The sequence below is a fragment of the Zosterops lateralis genome (assembly GCF_965231275.1).
Source record: "Zosterops lateralis genome assembly, chromosome: 5".
NCBI lineage: Eukaryota > Metazoa > Chordata > Aves > Passeriformes > Zosteropidae > Zosterops > Zosterops lateralis.
The window spans coordinates 26,948,883-26,972,443 of NC_139766.1; the positions used below are offsets into that span (position 1 = coordinate 26,948,883).

Sequence of the window (23,561 nt, forward strand, 5' to 3'; positions counted from 1 at the left end):
GCTCCATAGCTGGACTGAACCACAATCAGCTTATTGTGTACTAGTGTCTTTTTGTGTAGCTTCTTTTGGGGGTGGGGCTTTCATTGAAAACAAGTTTTGTGAGTTCTCCAACACACTGCCAGTTCTACTTCACCACATAAAAGACTAAATCTTAAGTCAGAAAAAGAAGTTAAGTCCTAGACCACCCTGATCTCAGCTGGCCTGAAAGCTCAGAAAATTAACACCACTTTGTTTTCCATCTAGTAAGTAAAATCAAATTTAAGAATATACTTGTATTCCTACTAAAAGTAAGTGTACCTCAATGTCTATTCATGCTCCATGTGCTTAGAAATATCTGATCTAAGGAAGTGTTGAAAGTTAATATAACTCATTAAGGTGGGGAGACAAAGGAAATGCAATGTGGCAGCCCCATTGTTAATTTTGGATATTGCCCACAGTAAAGTTTTCACTAGTTTTCAGCTGTGTTGTTTCTCTGCTTTCTCCTTGCCAGTCTGTAGGAAATAATCAAATACATCCTCCAAAGGAAGGAAAATCAAACTGACAGACTAATATAATCACACTCAAACCCACATATACAGTGCTGGCACTATCAAACTAGTTTCCAGATAAGAGATTTGATAGGTGATTAGTGCCTTTAAGCTAAGAAACACAGTGATAAGCAGTTCCTATGAATGAAGCTCTCACTTTACACTGTGCTTTGTGGTGTTGACTTCATTATTATTACAACAGTACCTGTTGGGAGGGATACTGTTGGGATCTGATGGGCTGTAAAAATAAGGCAATGCTCATTTCCTTAAAGACTACAGTACGGTTAGTGAAAGCAGAGAAAATCCAAAGGTAAACACAGTCTGGCTCTAGAAAGGGGGCAATATCCAATCACAATTATTAGTTAAGAAAGCCTACATATCATCTTAAAATAAACCCCTTGCTTTTCTAACCTAGCCTATAACAAGCTGAGTGAACCATTTTGACTGAAAGCATGAAAAAAATTACACTAAACAAGTATTATTATCAAATAACTACCAGTAGCATAATGAGCGAAATTGATACAAAATAAAATACTAGAGTACCAATGGAGCTGTCTACTTCCCCATTTCCATTCATGACTTTGCCTGCCAGTTACACTCGATTGACATCAAATTAATAAGCTTATTACCAGAGACTTAACACGACAAGAACACACTTGATTCAGTACTCAGCAAAACCTTGACAATTAAATTGTCCATCAGTGGGCTGATGAATGGGCATTGCTAATAGGATTTCTGTAATTAAGAGACAAAAAGATGAACTAAAGGGATCTGCAGTCTTACACGGCTTACCTGTGACCACAGGAGCCACATCTAAAAAGGCACTGCTTACAGGTGCCTGCCTTCCAAAATAAAAGATACTGCTGCCAAGGGTATCTTGACTCCTCCACTTTGTTGCATCCAAAATAATGCATGTCATTTTTCTGAGGGTTAACAAGCCATGACATTTGTCCAGTCTATTGGAGACAACTGCCATTGTCTGGAAAGCACTGGAAGCACTGGAAAGCACTAGAAAAAGTGCTTTTTAAAACACATTTCATGTATGACTCAGCCTGTCCTGTGCAAGTAAAACCAGAAAGAAAACAATTTTTTTGTGTGTGTGAGGGTGGTACCAGTCTCCTTAAGAAGCAGACACTGGAAATCAGATCCTGCATCTAAAAAAAGCAGGTACCAGGCAACTCTTGTCACTGGAGCACCATGTACAGCAAAGCAAGCACTTACTGGGAATACATGTAACAGAAGCTTTGCTTCTTGAAGCACAATTATCAGTGTAAGAATAAATGATGACTTATTCAATATTGCTAACACTGTGTCTCCTCACTACTCCTCTACATATACTGGCAGGGATTGTGGACACCTGCCTCTTGGTACAGTTAATATTAACTCTTACAGAAAGCAAGGAGGTAATGTTGCATTTTAAGGAGCAAAGTCACAGGAAAAAGAATAGCAAGTGGCAGGTGGAGCCATAGCTCTGCATAGGGATTCCCAGGATTGGTGAAGGACCCCAGGATTGGTGGCAAGTGTTCATATGACACTGAGAATAATGCTGCCCTTCTGCAGCATGGGTTAACCAGATAGCAACTGCCATATAATCACAACAAATCTGGCAAGTAAAAGGTAATAATTGTTTAAATTTCTAACAAGAAAAAGTGCATTGTGTAGTGATAGTGATACTGGTTTTCTCCTTTCTCCTCTGAAAAGTTGGCTCATATTACAATCATTTATACATTGGGATTCTTTCATTTTACAAAAAGGTTTTTTTTTGTGGGTTTTTTTTTTTTTTTAATATATATAGAACATTAATTTAACAGTTCCAATTGACTTAATATGTTTAGCCTATTCCCACAAGGCTTTAAAAGTTTTACAGATGTTGACATTTGTTCACTTAAGAAAGCAATTTCTTCATTTTGTGCTCATTTTAGAGGCTCTAGATGACCTGTGTCTGGATACAAAATATTAGCCCTTTCACAGGGTGAGGGAGGGAGATCTTTGTGTTTTAAATGTGGGCCATAATGGCAATACTTGGCAATTTTCAGACCAAATGCAAACACATTTCTTTGACAGGAATACTGAAATATATTCTTAATTCCCATGTGATATGGTAACCACACTTAAAATATTTTACCTCTTGTCAGCCAGAGTTTGAAAAACTTCAAATAGTTTTCTTTCAACAGATTAATAAACTGTCAATAAAGACAGCTTCTGTTCACCCTCAAAGCATTTATTTAATGTTAAAACAATCCATACCTGTATTTATACTTTTAAAGTAGTCTGAGCAAGGGCATTCTATTTACAGGAAATTATTTTAACTAGAAGAATTCTATATATACATATAGAAAAAAATATTTTTTAAGTGTATATATACACACATACACATCTTCCTTTCTAAGCAAAACTACTTGGAATGCCTTAATCCTGGCACGTCAAACCTGGGAAACGGCCCATAACTAAGCTCCATAAGCCCATGGAATATGAATTGTAACCAACAAGCTCATTCTCTATGGAGTTTCACAGACAGTGACACAAAACCAAACACACTTAAAAGAGCTCATCACTTCCTCAAACTCAGTTCACTGTTTTACCTGTATTGCTGTAGTACTAAGATGCCTCTAGCAGTTTAGGGCTCTGCTTTATAGAAATGTTTAAAAAACATGTAAACACATCTGAATTCCTGTTAAAAAAAAATGGTAGCACGAGCATAAGAGGCACTGAGCAAGCAAAAGAAATGAACGAACTGAGACCATGTGAAACAGGTCAAGATACTTCAGGACTTGTATATACCAGTTTTTATGAAGGGCCATGAAATTTACCATAAATTTTATGTAGGATAAATACTTATGAAGTTAAATCACATATGTAAGGGAAGAATCCAAATGGGTTTATATGTAATGGAGACAAGTCCAGTGTAAATGCAGCAAGTCTAACAAATGGACAGTTAAATAAGAACTAACAGCAAATAATTTGGAAGCTTAAGTAATTGATATATGACTGTTTTCACTTCATCAACAAATTACATTTGATTGTTTAGTTGTGTAAGACAGAATGTGTATCAGTGTCCAAACTGCAATCTCATCCAAAACATACCAGATTCCAGAGGATGACCTTTGCAATGGCCATGGTATCATTCAAGACTCCCACCAAGACAATTCATTCCATGTGTAGCTTCATGTTGAAAAGTGACTGAGCTAATTTCAAGATTTATTTTTTTTAAATGTAAAATCTCTAACTGCGGGCAGCTAACACTGTGGGTCTTCCTTCCAAATTCTATTGCGATCTCTCTTCTGAAGAGATTAACTGATCAACATTGTAGACCACCAAAAAGATAATTTATTGCACTGAGCTGAGCTATGTAATTATAAATTACACATAGAATAAGCAATATAAATGATAACAACAAGGAATGTCACTGATCTTAATCTAGTCTATGTAGTGAACGTCTCTCAACAGCTGACCTATGAATTATTCTTGCCGAGCAAGAGGAAATACTCCAAAAGTTTTCTGTTTTCTCACTTCTTTCTAATAAACTGCTTGCTTCAGCAGACTAAAGCCCTTGCTTAAGCTCTTGGTTTACACCAGCTTAGAGTCAATAAATGTTACCTAGTAACTACTGTACCCTGTAGAAAAATTGCGCAATCTGAAAACTAAATCGAGTTCTAGGCAGGGACAATTTGTAAGCTGTCTTAAGAGTTTCCCAATTTATTGGCAAAGGATTCTGTGCAGGCATGCATATATGAGGAACGCCTAACCTATTATGTGCAAATAAATAATAATGTCACCCTTGATTAAGTAATGAGTCATGAACCTTACATTTGTAAAAATGGTAAAGAATCACAGCACAGGATAGCATGGTTACTAACACCCTAGCTATTAGATCTTGCTACTGAAATATTAACTACAATATAAAACACTCAGCAGCATTGCGATTTTTCCACTTCTTTTTTTTTTGTGAGTTTGAACACTAATATTTATAAGAGAAAGAATGATGTCATTGATTAAACTCATAACCACTTTCTGCCAAAAGGAAAATAAAAACATTGGAATGACATCTGGCATTAAGTCTCTGTTTCCTTAAAAACATGTTTATACTTTCTGTTTTTCAAGACACCAAGGACAACAATTAAATCTGTATTCTGACAAATTTTACAGCACCAAATTAATACTAATTAGTACTTGGAATTTTAAACATGAAAATACTATATTGGCAAGAGCTCTCCACCTAAGTGTATGTATGCAGCTTCCATCACCAGGGTATTTGACCTACTTATATCACTACCAGGAGTGACTAAAAATTGCAGGGTTTTTTTTCTAAAATATTAGAGCGTTCTCTTTTTTATGGTAGCTGAAAGGATTTTTAGTCAGACATCATAAAGGTAATTATATTCACTGATCTATAGGATGAAACTGTGAATGTGTTAACCATTTTTGGTTATGGATTGATTTTGTGAATTTGTTGGGCTTGTCCATTTTTATAGTATTATTTATTATGAATTTAATTCAAATTATTCTTGAGATTATGTACATTAATCAGCATCATGAAACAAAACTTTGACAGTTCTGAGATGCAATGGTAGCATCATGGTTTTTAGATCAATGGTGAAGCCATCTAATTTCTGGGGAAATTGTGAAATGTTGGATAGCAGGTGCAGAACTTTGTGGCACAAAAAATCTCAAGAAGCAAGATTTCCCTTTCCAACACTATGATAACAGTGAATTTAATAATCTTCCAGATATCCTTATTTTTGTCAATCCAGCTATTGTAAGACAACAATGCTGGTACATTTGCAGTTTTAGAAGGAAGCTTAGCTCAGACATCTTAAAAATGAAGAGAATGTCCTCATCCTAAAGAAGAAAGATAGCTTCCTCTTTTGGGAAGGGTCATTGAAAAAAACCCTAATCTTGAGATGGTGGAGGTATTAATAAAATAGACTTCTACTCAGTATGACAAGTATTTCACTCTTAAATCTTGAGAGTCAGTTATGCCAGAAGGTTTCAGCCAATTCTAAGAGGTAGCATCCAACCTTGGCAATTTTATAAGTAGTGCCATTCAAAGAGGAACAGTACTTTCCCTTGGGGCACATTATGGTCCAATTCACACTGTCTGTTGGGTACTTTTAAACTGAATTTGGAGGCAGAAATCTCTGTTCAGTAAATATGTGAATAGGATATGTTAAAAACAGCAAAAGTTTTTTTTTCTCTCACAGTGTCACATTTTGTTTACTCTGGAGAGAGCTCCTGTTGTGCTTTTGTATTTCATGGGCCCATACTGCTTAATAAACCTGCAATAAAGATGTAAATTCTAGAGGAACAGGGAATAAAGCTAAAAAGTATGAAGTGGCAACGCTCGTTTTTACTTTGTTATCTCCCTAAATATTAAATCTTCACTTAAAGGAAAACAAGGCAAACACATGAGTAGTGGGGAGTTATAGCATGTATGTGTGGTGCAGCATTTAGTCTGCATTCCCTTTTCCATCTAACAGTATTATAGATGGTCAGAATGAGAAAAATAGAGGATCTCAAGAGAAGAAAAATACAATGGGGTAGACTTTTTCCTTGGTAAACAGAACAAACTGTTTCAATTCATACAGCATTTAAAACTCCTCAATAGTGAAAACTCTATCATGTGCAGAGGTAGAGCACTAGAACACAGAAAAAACTTGTGATTGACAAAATGAATCATTTTGATGCATTACACTTAGACCATGATCCTCTTTCCTTTGAGGAAACACCATGATTTCATTGAAATCTAATTTCACTCTCCATCCCAGCTATTCATCCATCCCACTTAAGGAGAGAACAACACTGTGCTAAGTATGCAGCTGCACTTTTAGCAGACCTTCAGTCAAAACCAAACTTCCTTGATGCAGATGTAAAAAAATTAATGAGCTAACGTAGGTCTGAAAAACGCAGAGATTTTAGTTACGACAAAATACCAGAAATGGGCTGTTTTGACCTCTAGCAGGCCATTTTTTGCACTGAGTACTTGCAATCAAAAACAGTAAATCAAGGAGTAGAGAGAAAAAGAAAAACAGAAAAGGTTATTGAGTATAATAGTTAGACGAAAGGTTTCTTATGAACAATGAGTTCTTTTCTGAAAAGCACAAAATAGACTAAGCAGGGAATCATGAGAGCCAACAGAGAGATCCAGTAATGACAAAAATTCCAACAACGTGCAGATTTATTTTTTTGAGAAAGCTGAGATTCTAACATCAACTGTTTTTACTAGGATATCTCCTTTAGCATTAGTTGGAGTCTGACATGCATCTATCAGCAGAAAATCTACAATTCCTACATTGTCAGAGTCTAGCAATATTAGTCCCAGTAGATCTTTTACAAACAGTTGTCTTCCATGTTGTTCCAATATATAATAGAAATAATACTTCTTTGTTGAAAGAAGTACTTTTTATTGAGGATTCTTTAAGATTTATTATTTTAAACTATATGAAACATAACAAATATGCTAAAGAATTTCTCAGTAGTACTGCTGAAATAAACTATCACAGCATCAAATTTAGTGCAGTGTGCTATGTACCAACCATTCACAAAGTAATGTCCTGACTGATTTTTTAAAAATAAAAATCTCTAATGTCTTCTGGGTCGTGACACTTTGCTCTCCCTACAAACCCCTGTCAACAGTTCAAAGACAGGCCATGTGCTCAGAAGCAGATAATGCATGTCAAGATTTTGTCTTCAAAACAGAGTATGTGTAATTCAAAATAACTGTTGCTTGAACTACTGAAAATAAGTATCTGCTTAAGGAACAGTTACAAATGTTAGCCTAGAAAGTTTGCTTTGGCTAAAACAGTTTACCTTAATATGATGGGTGGAAGGCAGAGGGTATAATCCAAAGCCACCTACAATTATGAGAGTGCTTGTTAAACATTTCTTTTTTATGAAATACATAGTTTGGTTATTCCTTACCTCTGTTTTCCCACTCCCTGCTGATTTACTGCATGGCTTTTATAGAGGCTGCTGTCTGTTGCTGTGAAAACAATGCTGTGCTTGCAGCTTTATTTTAATTCTAGAGTGGAACTGGTCTTAAGATGGAACTTAGCCAGCCTCTGGGAAGAGCTGTGTGGCATGACTCACTGTGGGAGAGAAGAGGGCTATGGGCTGTCAGTCCCATCCTCTACAAAACAACTAAAGAATGGCTGGAATGAGTTCTTTTACCTAAGGTGTTTTTTTTGTTTTGTTTTGGTTTGGTTTGGTTTGGTTTGTTTTTTGTTTTTAAATAGTGAAAGAAAGTTGCCTATGGTACTCAAAAATATTTCAGTCTTACTAAGGGACAATAGTTTCGAAAATTAATTTAGACAAGAGCTTGCTAATATCTAAGTTTTCCAGTTCTGTGCTCTCCAAAACTTGCAGAAAGCCATTGACTATGAGGCTTTGAAAAGTATGGGCATATTCTTCTTGAAGGACCACGGGGACTGTACCTTGTTGACAGAGACCATGGGGAAAATCAAATTGGTTGGTTGTTCTAGACACCTGACTTTTACAGAGGTATCTGGTTTTCACTCATTTAAGGCTGACTCTAACTTCATTAGAAGTTTGCTCATCAAGACATGCCTCTTGCTAAGGTTGGTTAAAACAATAAAGTGGCAGAAGAGACAGTAGAGGAAGAAAAGTTTTGAGCTTTCTGTGAGCTTCGGCAGAATTAGCTTTACTAGGTTCTTAGCAAAAGCTCCTCCTTTGTTTGGTACATCTCCAAAGGTTAGTAGGATAGAGTTCAATATACCACTAACTCTTAATTTCCTGAGAGAAATCCAAATGTGATAGAGAATTGTATATAAATAATACTGTGGTCACAAACAGGATGCCATAAAAAACGTGGTGGTGGGAAAAACTGAGGGTAGATGACAGTTGTGAACAAGAGAAACCTCACTCTCTTGGTGCATGAAATTTCCAACTATTCTTTCATCTACTCAGCAAATTACACAAGTTTTACACTTACATAGTAACAAACTCCTCTCTGCATTTGATTCAGCATGTTACCTCAAAAAAGCATATAATAATAATAATAATAATAATAGTTATTGTTATTATAATAACAGCAACAATCCTAGGTAATGCCTGAAGTTATATCTTCTTGAAACTTCCAATAAATGCAAAACTGTCACCCAATTCAGATTACTTATATGCTTCACCTTTAATGCTCACTCTTTTGTTTATAAAATTTCTTAGACACAGCTATAAAAGAATAAGTACTTAAGTTCCCAGTCCTTTTACCCATTTGTTAATAAGGAACAGCTCTTTAGCAAGACATCCCAACACATTTCTTCATGAACAAATACAAGCTACAGAATACAATGGAAAATCAAAACATTAATCATAATGTGTACCTGCAGAAGTAATCTCTCAAAGGCAAGGAAATTGTCCCATTTGGAAGTCTGGGGGTGTTTCAAAGTCTGGACCGTGGCCAGCACAAGCTGTAGGAGACCACAGTGGTTCTCCAAAGCTTTGAGATTGTTTCTGAAAAGCTGAATGTATGAGCTGAGCTGTTCTGGGGTGACTCTGCCTGTAGAAAGGAAAACAGGACACAGCATTCAGTGGTGACAAATGGAAAACTAAATTTTTAAAATTATAGTGAAAAGGTTATAGAGAACTTTAGAGGCCTCTCCAATATGGGCCTGATCTTAGCTTTGCTGCAATCACTGGGAGCTTTAGCTGCAGCAACAGGTCAGGACAAAGACTTGCATCATCCATGAATTGTGCCTTGAGGCATGTAATACGGCAGGTTTTTAACAATGCACAACAGATGGTGACATAAAGGGTAATACTTTTGTTTTCAGACAAAGAGAAACATTCATTTCAGCTAGGGAAATAATATTTGATGACTACTTCTAAACAATCTTTCTGTTTTTACCAGAAGTCCAACGGGAATTTGCAGGCCTTTTACCTTACAGCAAACTCAAACCTTCTCATCACTTCCTGAGGGCACATTTTTTGATTAATCTTGACTCAAGAAACAGATATAATGTTAGTGACACAAGGAACTGATTTCTGGAGCTGTTCTTGAAAGGGACTCTTCAAGGTGTGACTCTTCAGTTTCTGGCATGCAGTAACCACAGCATGATTTCATCAGCTGTTTGAAAATAAACACCCCAGCACCCACACATGGTCCTGTAGAGCTGTCCTTACTACAGGAACATGAGGGGCCCCATTCGGGCCAGATGAACACTACAGGATTAGCTGTTGTTCCATCCAACATTAAAATACCAGCTGAACTGCTCAAGCAATTTATATTTTAGAAGGGATCTCTTTCAGGAAGGAAGGCAGCTCATCTCTCCCAAGAAAATTGTCACAGGCAATTACACATGCCTGGCATGTGTATCAGGCAAAAATGGTGTCAAAACATGATCCTAGTTGCAAGCCTGGATTGCGACTCAGTCCAGGGCTGGTTCCTGGAAGCCTCTGCCAGTAAGAAGTCATCTTCCTCAAGCAAACCAGGGATATATGAAACAGAGTGAAGAGGATCCTTTAACTTAAATAGAACAATCTTTGTTGCCAGGAAGACATGAGGGTGTCCTGATGTTAAGTGGTTCATAGCTTACAACACTGGCCATTTCAGTCAGAATTTTTCCATAAAGGAAAAATCTTGTAAAACTGCCACTGTGTTTCTTCTCCATGTTCAGTTATATCATCACTTAACCAGGCTCTTCATCTGCCTTCATCCTTTCAGTATCATGTAAATGGCAAATAAATTATTCCAACAGCGAATAAATGTTGAAAACTCTTCCTCTTAGTTTCAGTGATATCCAGGGCGGTCTTTGGAAGAGCATTTAGATTTGGGAAAGCTGCTAAATACAGCAAAAACACACAGGCTCTTTATGTGAATTTTAATGGAAAGCATCAAACCGAAAAGTCAGCAAATTAACACACAAATCAAGCTGACACCACTCAGTAGGCCAGAGGGCTGACAAAAGGCTTCTACAGATAGCCCACATAGGCTAAAACAGCAACCATGGCCATGTGTGTTTTTAGACTAAACACTGGAGCTTTCAGGCTTGTTTTATTTCTTTTAAAGCTGTGTCAGGCAGATTTACACGGTGATTTGAAAATGTCAGTCCACGATGCCTTGCAGCATACCTTTGATAATGACTGCATTATTACCTAGAGAAGTCCTGATATATTGTAGCATATTCAAAATCTGATAAATTGCTTCAATTGAGAAAACATGCAGTTACCAGCCCTTCCCTCACACAAATCAGGAAAATAGGAGGGTTTTCAAGACTTCTGATTTCAATTAAAAAAAATTCAAGAGTTTTGTTCCACATTGTTCCTTGTGGAAGTGAATCCAGATGCAGCACTAGATCATTTTGAGATCCATTCAGCATCATTTTAGATAAACAATCTAATCCTTTCCCACCCTCAGAATACCACCAAAAGAAAGTCCAACACATATGTAAGTATAAGAAAAATCCTGACATTAGCAAGTCATTAACAAAACTTAAACTGGCATTAAGGAGTGCAGCATCTCATCTGTGATATTTACAACACCCATAGAACCACTCAGATCCAGGGTTTGAGAGTTCCAGCCAACTTCTACACAGCAATCTCACTGGACAGCTGGCTGATAAATATGGTTCCAGTACTCTACTATTCCAGTAGCTGAGGAAAGGAATTTGGGAAAGTAATTGGTGGTAATCAGCAATTAAATGACTTTTCCTGAGGCCTAAATCCTCATCATCTTCCCTGCTGCTTGCTCACAGAAGGTGATTTCAGCACAACAGACTAAAGCCCCTCTGTAGTTTCAAGTCATTTCATTGCAATGTGGCAGATAGGCCTAAGAAATCAAGAGGAGAACTATTTCAACTACATCATGTCTCAACTGTCATTTTGTTCTCTTAAAGCGTATTTTGAGGTTCACAGGCTGAACATGGCAACTACGGGCAAAAAGATTTTAGTGTAAGTGTTTTGTCCTGCTCCCTTCTTCCTGCTCCATTATAGTCATATGCTGCTCCAAATTCTAGATCCATGCAAGAGTCAGAAGTCCGTGTGGGCATCAAATCCTGACTTGTGAGAAATACATCATTCTGACAAAGCACTTGGTAATTTTTAAATTCCTGGATGTGGAAAGGAAAAACTTGATCTCAACCACCATCTCAACCATTTTTAAAGGATTTAAAAATACTGATAACCTTTTTGCATAAATGCCAGGAATTCCATATTGTCTAAAAAATAAGCTTTGCTATTAACAGTTACGAAGCAGAATGTGTGAAACAGGTACATTTGTCCCAAACTCTAGCAACTACATTAAATCTGAATACAGGACTTGAAAAAGTGACATCTAGGGAAAGCAATATTAAAACAAAACAAAAACTAACCACATACACACACATAAAAATAACTACAAACCTCAACAACAACACAAATCACCCCAACACTTTGAAGCCTCTTTACAAATATAAAAGAGAGGATAAAATCAGTACGTAATCACTGGTAAATATCACACTGAAACCTAAAAGTTAACAAAATATAGGAAATGGGGAGCAGGGAAGAAAAACAGACTCATGATGTGTGGGAACTAATTCAGCTAAAAAACAATGAATGGCTAGTTTGGCACAATTAACATATTTGTGCGCTCAAGAAATAATCTTGGAAAACAGAATGAAATTATAGTGTAGGAAATGAGACTGGATATTACAGAAGTAACAGAAACATGACAGACTAGCGATCAATCTCACTACTGTGGGACCTGTCCCATCCAAGAAACACTGGACATCAGTGTGATGGTGTGTTTTAGTACTCTGATAAATAGAAGATAAAAAGTAAGACATAACAGAGACTAGACTAGCCTAAGAAAAGAGAAAACTAACATTTGTGTCAAAGAAATGGTGAAATTAGCTACCTTATTTAGCTGATGTCAAGAGTGTGAAAAGCTTCAGGACAAATGTCCAAGAAAAAAATATCTTAGATCACACCTAAAAATGGGATAAAATGCAAAGTACATTTACCAAAGAACATGATGTCAAACTGATATGTAACCAATTAATGAATTAATTACAATGCACATGGATTTAACATAGCATTAATTGTACCATAACCACATTTGATTAGGAAAAGATTAGGATTACAAGAATTGTAAGATACCTAAGAAACACACCACACTAGATGGCAGGTACTATGCAATAGAGAAGTACTAGGATATAAAAAGAAAAGATAAAATAAAAGTGTTCTTCTGTGTGCTTGCACATATTTGTAGAACAAATTTTGGTAAAAAATGGTGCCAAAACAGGTGCTGTCAGAAGCTTGCATGACATCATTAATGTGGGGAAAGAGCAGCCAGCAGAACTGGATTGCTTTGAGTACTAAACAAATGTAAGTGAGATGAAGTTTAACAGTATAAAAATGATGCATTTTGAGGCTAGGGTAAGAGCTGTAAACGTGGAGTTAAAACCTGAAAATGACAGAAGGAGGAAATAATGTCTAGGCTTCTTCATCGTAAAAGAGCAAATACAATTCTATTCAAGTGATACAGTTGTAGTAAAAACAGGACTATAGAAATGCCTCAATACAAAGCCTCTCCCTCCAGGAGCACTCTGTGGAGCTTAAATCAGTCCCATTCCTGGAAGTTTAACTCAAAACTGTGATGCATGCACAGAGAAGTTACTATAGGATGATGGAGAACTAAAGTTAGGAAAGTAAAACTAAAACGTCTGGCTTATATAGGCTCCCTGCACCAGCTGGGGAAAAAAAAAAAAAAGAGGTCACTTTGAAAGCATGAAAAATATTTACATGGAAGTTCAATACTGGTCCTACAACCAATGGGGATAAATAATACATTAATATATTATGTATATGTATAATATAATGTATATTAATATACAAGACATTAAGAAACATCACTGTATCAATCAGTTTTCCAGTAGTGGAGGCAAAGAAATATAACTTGTTCTAAGGTGAGGTTTGATGAGTGTCTAATGAGCAGCTGCATAAATGTTCACAAGACTTAATTCAATACAAGTGGTCCCTTTAAATCTTTTATTCCTATGATAATGAATTTGTAAACATATTGGTTGAATCCCCCTCCAACTTTCAAGAATTTAGAGCAGATCCCAAAAGGACTGCGGATCAATTTTGCCTACTTTTCAATGACAGAAGGTGTTGCTTGGTTTTGGCTTTGTTTTTTTAATAATTAATTGAATGAATAATTTGTTTCTAAATATGAAAATAGCAGCACAGAGTATAAACATTTTACCATACCAAATATACACAGTTTATAATATATGTACAAACGATGACATGCACAATTAGTCTGAAGGGAAGAAGCATTTCTGTTACTGACAAAGCACATCACTCAAGATAGACATACTGTGGCAAAAATTACCAGCAACTGATATTAAAGGTCTGTCAAAAATCCGGGTTTGAGTAGTAAGAGTAGACTGACTGGAACAGAAAGACTTTGAACTTAACCGTTAAACAAAAAGTCAACTGGACAAACCACATTTGTAGACATTAAGATGCAATTTACCAGTATGATTTTTTTTTCCATTTGAAATTAATGCTGGAGTCTGTGTAGTGCAATGCAGGCATTGCTTCAAGAATATAATTATTTTTCAAGATAGATTTAGTGGTAGAAGCAATTTTTTAAAAATTCAGAATCCAAAAGCGCTTATGCATCCAATAAAAATTTATGGATGGACAAGGTGTCTAAAGAGCAAAGATCAGAATTATTAATGTACTGTTCCAAACATCCAGGCCTTTTTTTTTCATGTAACAGTTAATTATCTCCATAGGGACAAGGAAACAAGTAAAGAGGAAAGTACATTTTGAATATATCAGTGGATGCTCTTCCCAGACTGCAGGAACCACCAAATACACACAGCTTTTAACTTTGTTCAGTTTTATTCAAGAACACGGAGCTTTACTGGCCGGAATCCTTTTGCTGAGGTCCATTTTCCACTTGAAAGAACCAAGAATAAGAAACAATCTTGGCATGCTTATGTTCACAGACAAGATTTTTCAAGTCAGTAGAGGGCTGAAGAAATCCAGATAAATTGTTTTCCTTGTTCACAGTCTAAGCAACATAGACCTATCTCTCTCAGTAGCAATGTCGGATACTCGTGAGGAATGTAGAAAGCTCGTGTACTCCACAAAGCCAACTGGGCAACTGTGCTGCTAAGGGAGCTGGATATTTGACAAACGGAGTGAGAGCAATTTAGTAGGACAGATGATGCCCCTTACGTTGTCTTGTTAGTCTAATTTCCAGATGTTGTTATTAACTCAAAATTCTTTTGTACTTCTTGGGAAGCTTCAATAACAATCTTTAACAACAAGCGCCAGGAAAATAATTTAATCTCAGCTTTTGTTTAGCTTATGTCAAAAGTCATCTGTCCCTTAAACTGTTAATAAAGAAAAGAACATCAGCTAATCCCTAGTTCTTTGGAGAGAAGAAAAGTAGGCCAGTATGAGATGCTGTTTGGCTGGCTTCTCCACAGTAAGGCCCTGGACTTGAAGAGCTCTAAACCTTGCAGCAGATTGAAAACAGATGTCTCAGAGATATTGCTAACAGCACATGCTCATCTCCCACAGAACATGAGCCCATCTGTTCTGCAGTTTATGGTCACTTGTAGGACTTGCAGGACTCCCTTTTGTGGCAGAAACACCAGCATCCAGACAACCCTATGGTCACAGATATGAGTACAAACAGCAAGTCCCCACTAGAGCAATGCCAGGATACATCCCTTTTGGGAGTCTGAGAAGTCCCTGAAGTACACTGCAAAGTAAATTGCCACAAGGCAGTGCCAGCCTCCTGCTGTCTGCCCCCACAGCACTGTGCCATTAAGGAAGAGCTGTAACCAACCCTTACTGACTCCCATTCCTCCTGCCACCTTAATAATATCTGCAGAACACAAGCATTGAAGGTCAGCCACTCTCCCCTGTCTGTCATAGGCTTTCTAGTACCTCTCAAGACCTTAAGGGAGGCAGAGCCTGCCACGTCTTGTATCTGAAGGTGTGTATGCAGTGGATTTCATGGAGCCACAGACAATGGTGATAATGACACTAATGTTTAGCAAATTCGGGAACAGAAGCATATACCCAGAACAAATAAAGCTTGACTTCATTTACTACTCAACTAGCACCTGCCATGTGAGCTTGAACATCTAACCTGACTTGGCTTCAGTCCCATCAGCTGTAGCATTGAGTTAGTTATCCCAAAAGCAGTTTATTCTCTGTCACTAGATGTGTATGGTATCATTAAATCCTTGTTTTAACAATGTTCCTATAGAGACTGATTATATTCACATAAGTGCCATATGCTGTTTTAGCTTTCTCTCCTCATAAGCCTTAACCTTTTATTACAAAATGGAAACCATGCTTAAATACCAGTTCCATTGACTATTCTTTTGAAATTCTTTTACATGCCTTAAAACAAATCAAACTTAATCAACTAGGTGGGACAAATATAACTAAAGTACTCTAATATAATCATCAAGATTTTCAATTCTAAGCACCTAAGCCCAGATGTCTAAATATGACTCTAGTAATGATTAATTACTCTTAGACCATTTACAGTTTCATGTTTTCAAATGCATCCTGAAGGCTTTGACAAATATATAGTTTAAGTGTTTCAATGTGAATTGATAATTTCTTTCTTTTCTGTCCTTTAGAACTTTGTTTTCACATGTTCTGGACCTTCAAATGATTGTTTCCCTCTTTGTGTATTTTACCATTCAGTCTTCCCTCTTCTGATTGTTAAGTCTGTATGCACAAAAAAGTAACAACCATCTCTAGCCAGTGTCTACAATACTCTCTGATTGCCCTCCCAAACATTACAAATATTAAAAATTACAAATATTACAAATTAAATTAAAAAAAAAAAAAGTGGAATAAACAGGTAAAATCTCATCTTCCACAATTAAGCTTCCCAGAGGTTATCATCAATATTAAACTTGTAATTTAATACTGGCATACCAGAGTTTACCAAATACTCCTCAAAATCCTGAGTAAATATGCATAGGGGTTGGATTTTATTACTTAGTTTTTACCACTTCCACCAAGTTAATAAATACAGAGTACTAGGCCAACTCCCAAACAGAGAGTTTGAAACCAGTCCTTAAAACCCAGTAACCCTTGGAAACAGTAATTTACTGTCACTGCAAAAGGACTTTAAATCTAGAAATTTGGTTGAATTTTCTCCAGAACACTTTAAAACTTTTCACAGAAATGAATCAACTTGTTTGTCTTAAAAATAACATTCCCAAAGGAATGTCAGGTGTCTTGCGTGTGTCCTCATTTAGCCCTATGACATATGTTCTCAGACACTGAGACACTTCATTGTGTTCTTGGCATACTGCCCCAGAGAGAAGGAGGTCATTGTTCTTTGGTACACTATTCACAGGACTTATTATTTCTCTTATGATTTCTGGAAGACTTCTGCAGCTGAGAATATCCTAACAATAATCTGGGGTGGTAAGTAATTAAATAGGGATGGAAAACATGATGCTATTATGAGTATGTACATATGTAATTCACCACTTCTCTTGTGTAACGAGTCATCCTTTGCGAGACTGAATGAGAAGGCTTACAGAATTATACTTTGGAAAAAAAGCATGGGGCAATCCACACAGTTGTACTGAATTGCCATGTTCCACCTCAAATTTTACACCTACAGACATTGCAAGCACACTAGCATGCATTTTATCTTTGGTTTAAATCCTTTGGCACAGGCTCTTGGTGACACTTCACTCCTTGACTTCTACATCATTTTCAACCACTTTAAGTTTATTCCCCCTCCTTTTTTAACACAAGCAAATTCTAAAGTCTTTTCTGTGGTCGTCAGACTCACAAAGCACATTACTTAGTACTAATACCCACAACAGTGTTCCACCAAAGTGCATGTGCCATGTGTTTCCACTGCATGCCATAATCAGCATTTCCCAACCCACTCTCATCAACTCTTCCTTGATGTAAAACACAGTCCTTGTTTTGGACCCTACAAAATGAAGATATCACAGCACACATTACATCAAGTTCTACCTTATTTTCAACCGGGCTGCTTCCACACATATATAAAGAACAGCAATTGCAGTGAATTTCATTGTCTGATCTTGAAGTATTTTATTTTTACTCAGATACAAAGAGGCTTAAGGGACCAGCTCCTGTATTTTTAACCACATCTTGATGATCACAAATGCACAGTCTACTGTAAGAGTGGCTTTAAAAAACCAAAAAACTTCAAAATTCAAAAATCAAAATATTCATCTTCAAGACTGAGATGATACAATAGAACTCAGTATCAGCAAAAAATAAAGAAAGCATAGTGAGTAAACAAAAGGCTGGTGTTTACCTGAAAAAAAACCTGCCAAAAATTTTAGCAGAGAACAGAAGATGGTAATACAATTACTTCTTTTCAGGAAGTTGCATCAGCATTCATAACTGACACTTTACAAATTTATCTGTGTGTGTATAGATGTTTCTTTTCTTTTTAATAATTTTATTTCTACAGAGACAGACTTTTGATCTAGCTTTATCAGAACCAACTCACAGGTACTCAAAAACCAGCAGCATTTCAACCTTTTCTAGGCAATTTGATTTGTTTGGTGTAAAAGTTGTTTGTTTAGACATTAGAAACTGACTTACTACCATTATAGAGTCCAGAAAATGAACAAGTAAATTTAGTTGCAAAATCCCTCAAAATAATACCAGTTGCCAGTATATGTGCAAGTAAATGCTATTTAAGTTTTTAAGCCTTTAACTCCAAATAATTTCCTCTTGATTTAAACAGTACAAAAAATCAGTAACATGGATTTTCATTAAACCTTTGTTTCCAAACTTCACAAACGTTTATCTGTTCATCATTGTATACTCCTAACTATTGTGCACATCATTGAAATTGTCTAGAGAAAGACCACATTAACATAGGCATTATTAAACTCATAGAATAGTCTAACAGTGGATATGTGACCTATGTCCTTTGAAGTACAGGATTAAATGTGTCTGTCTAGTTGAACATGAATCAGCCCTATGCCCTTGCGCCAATTGAAGTGAATCATGTACTAGGTGGCATCAGCACAAGTGCAACTGGCAGGCAGAGGGAAGTGGTTGTAAATCTCTAGTACCTGAGAGACAGCATCTGGAATATGAAGTTTTGGGCTCCACAGTACAAGACACACTAGAGTAGGTTCAGAGAAGGGTCTTTACAATGATTTGGACTAGAGAAAATGATGCACAAGTAAAGGCTAAGGGAGATATGTTTGTTTAATCTCAAGATATGAAAGCAGTGAGGAGTGTTACTGTCTTCATGGATGTGATAAATTATTACAGGGAAGATTGAATCAGACATCTTGGAGGCGCAGAGTGAGAGGACAAGAAGCCACTGCAGCATGTGAAAAATCCAATTGTAGAGAAAGGAGAGCATTTTCTCTGCAAGAGTGGTTAAGACTGGTGCAGAGTAGCCAGACAGGCTGCAGAATTTAGTGGCCAGCGCTCAACCCACCACATTAATATTCAAAATCCAGCTGAACAAGGTACAACATATCCAGTCTAACTCTTACGTTGTCTTTGATTTGAGTATGAGGTTGGACTACACGAACTCCAGAGATGCCTTCCAATCCAAGATTATTCTACAGTTTATCCCTATTTGTTGACATCCCTCATACTGTGCTACGATGGAAGCAGTCATCAAAACAGGCAAAATTCCTGCCAGACCTTTTAAATCAACTTTATATTATGTAATTCTTCCTCTGGGATGCACTTGATTAAAAGGGATGAATAGCTGTGCTCTCAAAATGAGCTTTCTGCCACTGCCTTATCTTCCTCTTTGCCACCAAGGTCCTGCCACACAGTTGCCTCCACACCAACAGCTGTTTCCAAGCCCAGTAAGAACTCAAGTAACCTTTAACCTACACAGGATTCACACCAAGAGCATAAGTACTTGCTCCTCATAAATCACACAATTTTTTTCAACTACAGGAACCTATATGTACTGGACAGGAAAAAAAGGATGGATAAATTGCAAAACATGCATATGGACATCTCACTACACATAGTTTCAATTACTTTGAGGTGTACTTGTTTTTTCTTTTGAGTAACTATTTTAAGCTCTCAAGGATGCTACTCTGAGTATCAACAGGTGAGAGCAAAAAGAAAATGAACAGGCAAAACATCCAGCTTGAAAGAAATATAATGATTAGTATAAAGATGGCTCCTCAGCTGGTGATGCATCTAAACAACACTAGAAGCTAATGCAGTGTCACTTACTGATGAAATACTAACTTCTGCTTGTGAATATCTCTCCATCTAAGCTACTTTATCACATCTCTTGAAAAACAGAGAACTTCATTGGCAGGAATATGAGCACCTTTCATCTTTTCTGTTACATTTAGTGAGTTACGGAGATTAAGTGAAAAGTTTAGCTGTTTAAGAAAAACATCAGAAGGCTCCATACTCTCTGCACATGTGGAGCTTGGAACACTTCTGTCCTGAACTGGCAAATCCAGATGACTATCAGAAAATAGTCTTTCTATCGGAAAACTGTCTTTCTACAGTTCTCAGTGCAGTAAATTCTGTTAAGAAATCACCTCCATCAACAGTTACCAGGGAAAGCCTACCCCATGATACTCAAAGTGCATTTCTCTGTGAATTCAAAGGCCTATATAGAAGCCTCCCAAATTTGGAAAATTTCCAAATTTTATAGAAACACTTCAAAGTCTTCAAAAACATTTAGCACACTGAGAAGCAAAAAGCCTTCCTGCCTCCAGGGGTGAATGATGCAACGAAACATCTGCTATATTGACCATCACTGAGGTTGGGAACATTTGCTTCAGGTCAAGACTATGTTTTTAGCTGCACTACAGGGAGAAATCAGGAACTCACTATTGTAATAGGCTGGAAAAAAAAAATCCACTTGGCTAGAAAGTCCCACACTGCATAACTCCTGTTACTTTTAAAGAGACAAAGAGCAGACTGATTTGACTTAACTGCCTGTTCAGGATCCAGGCTGCACAATAGAAGGAATTCAGGTCTGAGAAAAGCAGCATTCCCTCTCCTTGGAAAAATGCCCTGAGAAGATCAGGGAGCCCTTGAAGGAGCACTGTCAGATCCACTATCAGACATTTGGGACACCTCAGGCTTAGCCAGGCCTGTGTCAGCTGAGTTGGTAAAGAAGCCACTCACTTCATGAGGCTGCCTGGAGGAGAACCTTGGCTGCTGCCTTACTGATGCTGCTGCTTGCTCTCCCAAAGGATTTGAAGACCAGGTAAACAGGCATCAGAGAAGCATAAGCATCCCAAGAACCAGTCTTCTCTGCAAAATGAGGTCTCCAAACCCAGCTGCTATCCAGGTACTTACCACTTACTCAGACATGCAGCAGAATGGATTCAAATACCCCACAGACCACACTGAGCTCTGCAATGATGACCTTCCTTCAACTCCCTTGTAAGGACCTCAAACTCAGATTGGTGTTGTCTCACGACTTGTTTCCATCACAAAATTGTTTCAATGGTTGGTCCATGTGGATTTAGATTTTAGTCTGAGATCAGACTTGTTTTATCTAGAAAGATATATGTACTTACCTACTTTATTAGCTCATTATCTTGGCTGGTAGCTTTTATCCTTAAAATTTATTCCAGAAATTTATGTTTTTGAATATTTTTATATTGGTCTCATAAAGAACAAACAGCATGTTAAACACTGCTGCAGTCCAGTGCAACCCTTCATTAAAAAGAAAATAATGCACATTTCATATGCTTTATGTTTGTAGGTAAAATATTGATCTACTGTATTGATGCTGTCCACTTTAAGCTACTGCTCTAAACTCAAAATGTTATTTCATATTGTCACACTAGAATGTCAGCATCTTCCTATTTCTACCCAAACAAATAGGAGTTCAATTCAACCCATACAAACCACCCCATTTGAAAAAGTTACAGCACTCTTTTTTTACTTCACAAAGACTAAGGCTTTGCTAATTTATAGTGAGCTTGATTTTTAAAACTGTATTTGTACAATTCAAAAGGAAAGAAACCAAATGGCTTTTCTCCCACTAACAAGGGCTTGTGTAACAGCACACTGCAATTTGTTTCTGTTACTATACCAGTGTTTCGACTTTCATCAGTCTCCATGCCAGTAAAAAGACACAATAAAGGAATTCAGACTCAGTCAAGGTTTACTGTGCTCTTTTCAAACAGAAGAGTAAGGGTGTTGATAAAGCCACAAAAGAACATTTGTAGCAAAGTTTTTACCACTGCCAAATACTATGCTAATAGTAAAGCTTTCAAGGAGAGAGTCAGGGGTGGCCTCATGCTCTGAGGATGATTAAGATATGCATCAGACCTATGAAGAATGGAGCAGAAAATTGAGGAATGGAAAAAGCAGCAATCTCTCTGCTGCTCCAGAGCAGCTTCATTACACTCACTTACTAAGGGGTGGGCAGAAGTAATCCCTTTCCAGTATTTACAATTTCACTTAAATTTAGCACAATGCTATAAATCTTAACCAAAAAGCCATGAAGACAATCTTGTCTTCCAAAGAGCTTTTCAAAAGTACATTTAATTCTTTAAATAAAATACATTTCGAATGCTAGGATTTTTATTATGCTGAAATAATTTACACCCATGTATTTACACCTACACATCTGAGCAGAATTTGGCAAGTATTTACCAACACTCATCTAGGTACATAACACACAAATGCAAATACCTCAGAGGAAAAATGGAGCTGATGTATTTCTTAAAAAGTGTTGTTGAGTTTTGGGTTTTTGAAAAGTGTGTGTGTATATAAATTGTCAAGCAATGTTTTAATGCCTCTTCATTTAAATGACATCTAAAAAAGGATAGCTTCACCAATTTACGTGCAAACAAATACTTCAGACATCCCCTCTACCACTTCCTCTGATACAACTAAAACAATGAATATGCAGATCAGGAACACCTAGAAGCAGATCTCCAATCTACCCAGCTCAAAAAATGTAACCATAATTGTTGTATCCTTTATTTCTCTTTTTTCTTCTTCATCAGATCCCCTCTCCTCTCTTCCTGCTGATCTCAATGGAAAAAGATGGAGCTCCCAGTGGCCTGCAGACAATTGAAAGTGATGGAGAGAAGACACGTGTTTCCTTCTACAGTTTTCCTACTCTCCTTCCTTCTCAGGAGGAGGAGGACACATTCAGAAGATACTAGAAAGCAAAAGCTTCAGCTGTGAGTCCTCCCAGCACTGTCATTGCTCCTGCCACACACAGCCAGACAGAGAAAGAGGAAAGCTGGGCATCAGGCACATCCCTTGCAAGGGAAACATGGGCAAGCACATGGAAACCTCAGAGCAATGAGCAACCTTTCAAAGCCTAGAAAACAAGAGAATTTCTTTTCCCTTCACTGAAAATACAGAAACAGGATGGGATTGAATTTCCCATAACTGCACAGAGCTCCCATGCTGCCAGTGTCACAAGCAATGCAGTTTTTCAGGCAGGTGGCCACTGCAGGAGGGCTCAGCTACACCAAATGGAATTCAAAGCTTTGCTTTCAAATGTAATTCACTCCTTATTTCCAGGGGAAAAAAATAGCAAAAAAGAAGTAGTACGGAAAATACTGTTACCATCTGACACAGCTGGTCTTAGTAAAGAGAGTAAGAGGAAACTTTCATGCTAGAAAATCTCTCACATTTAATATCAAGGCCATAAAAAACTCAGAATACCCTAAGTGTTGAGAAAAACAATGTGCAATCCACCAAGATCTTTCAATACAGGCAGAACCTGAGGAAAAATCATAAAAACTCAAGTTTAAGCACAGAGTCCACTGAAAGCATTTTCCTTCTCTCCAGCCAGTTACCTCATATCACAGCTGCAGTGGAAGGAGCCTTTCAAAACAACACAGCAATCAGGACCAGAACAGGCCACTACAATTTTTTGCTTCTCAGCAAATGCAGCAATTGATAAACAGCACAATTTCCAGCTTCCCTACAGAGAAGTAAGATGTTCTGCAGCATGAGAACATTCATTTTAAGAAGTCATTAACAAATATGTGTCATGTCACAATATGACATCTGGGTGCGAGTTTCAGGTTTTCTGCATTTCTGCTCAATAGGAAATACTTTATTTTG

General features: G+C 37.2%; 1 protein-coding gene across 1 annotated transcript in view; it reads right to left on the reverse strand.

The window, feature by feature from the left end:
- Positions 1-23,561, reverse strand: part of SCFD2 (sec1 family domain containing 2) — a gene marked incomplete at its 5' end in the record, with an annotated part of 195,842 nt that overhangs the window by 140,311 nt on the left and 31,970 nt on the right. Inside the window, one exon of the mRNA XM_083860859.1 lies at positions 8,864-9,035. Coding sequence (XP_083716985.1) covers positions 8,864-9,035 — 172 coding nt within the window. The remainder of the gene's footprint in view (positions 1-8,863; positions 9,036-23,561) is intronic.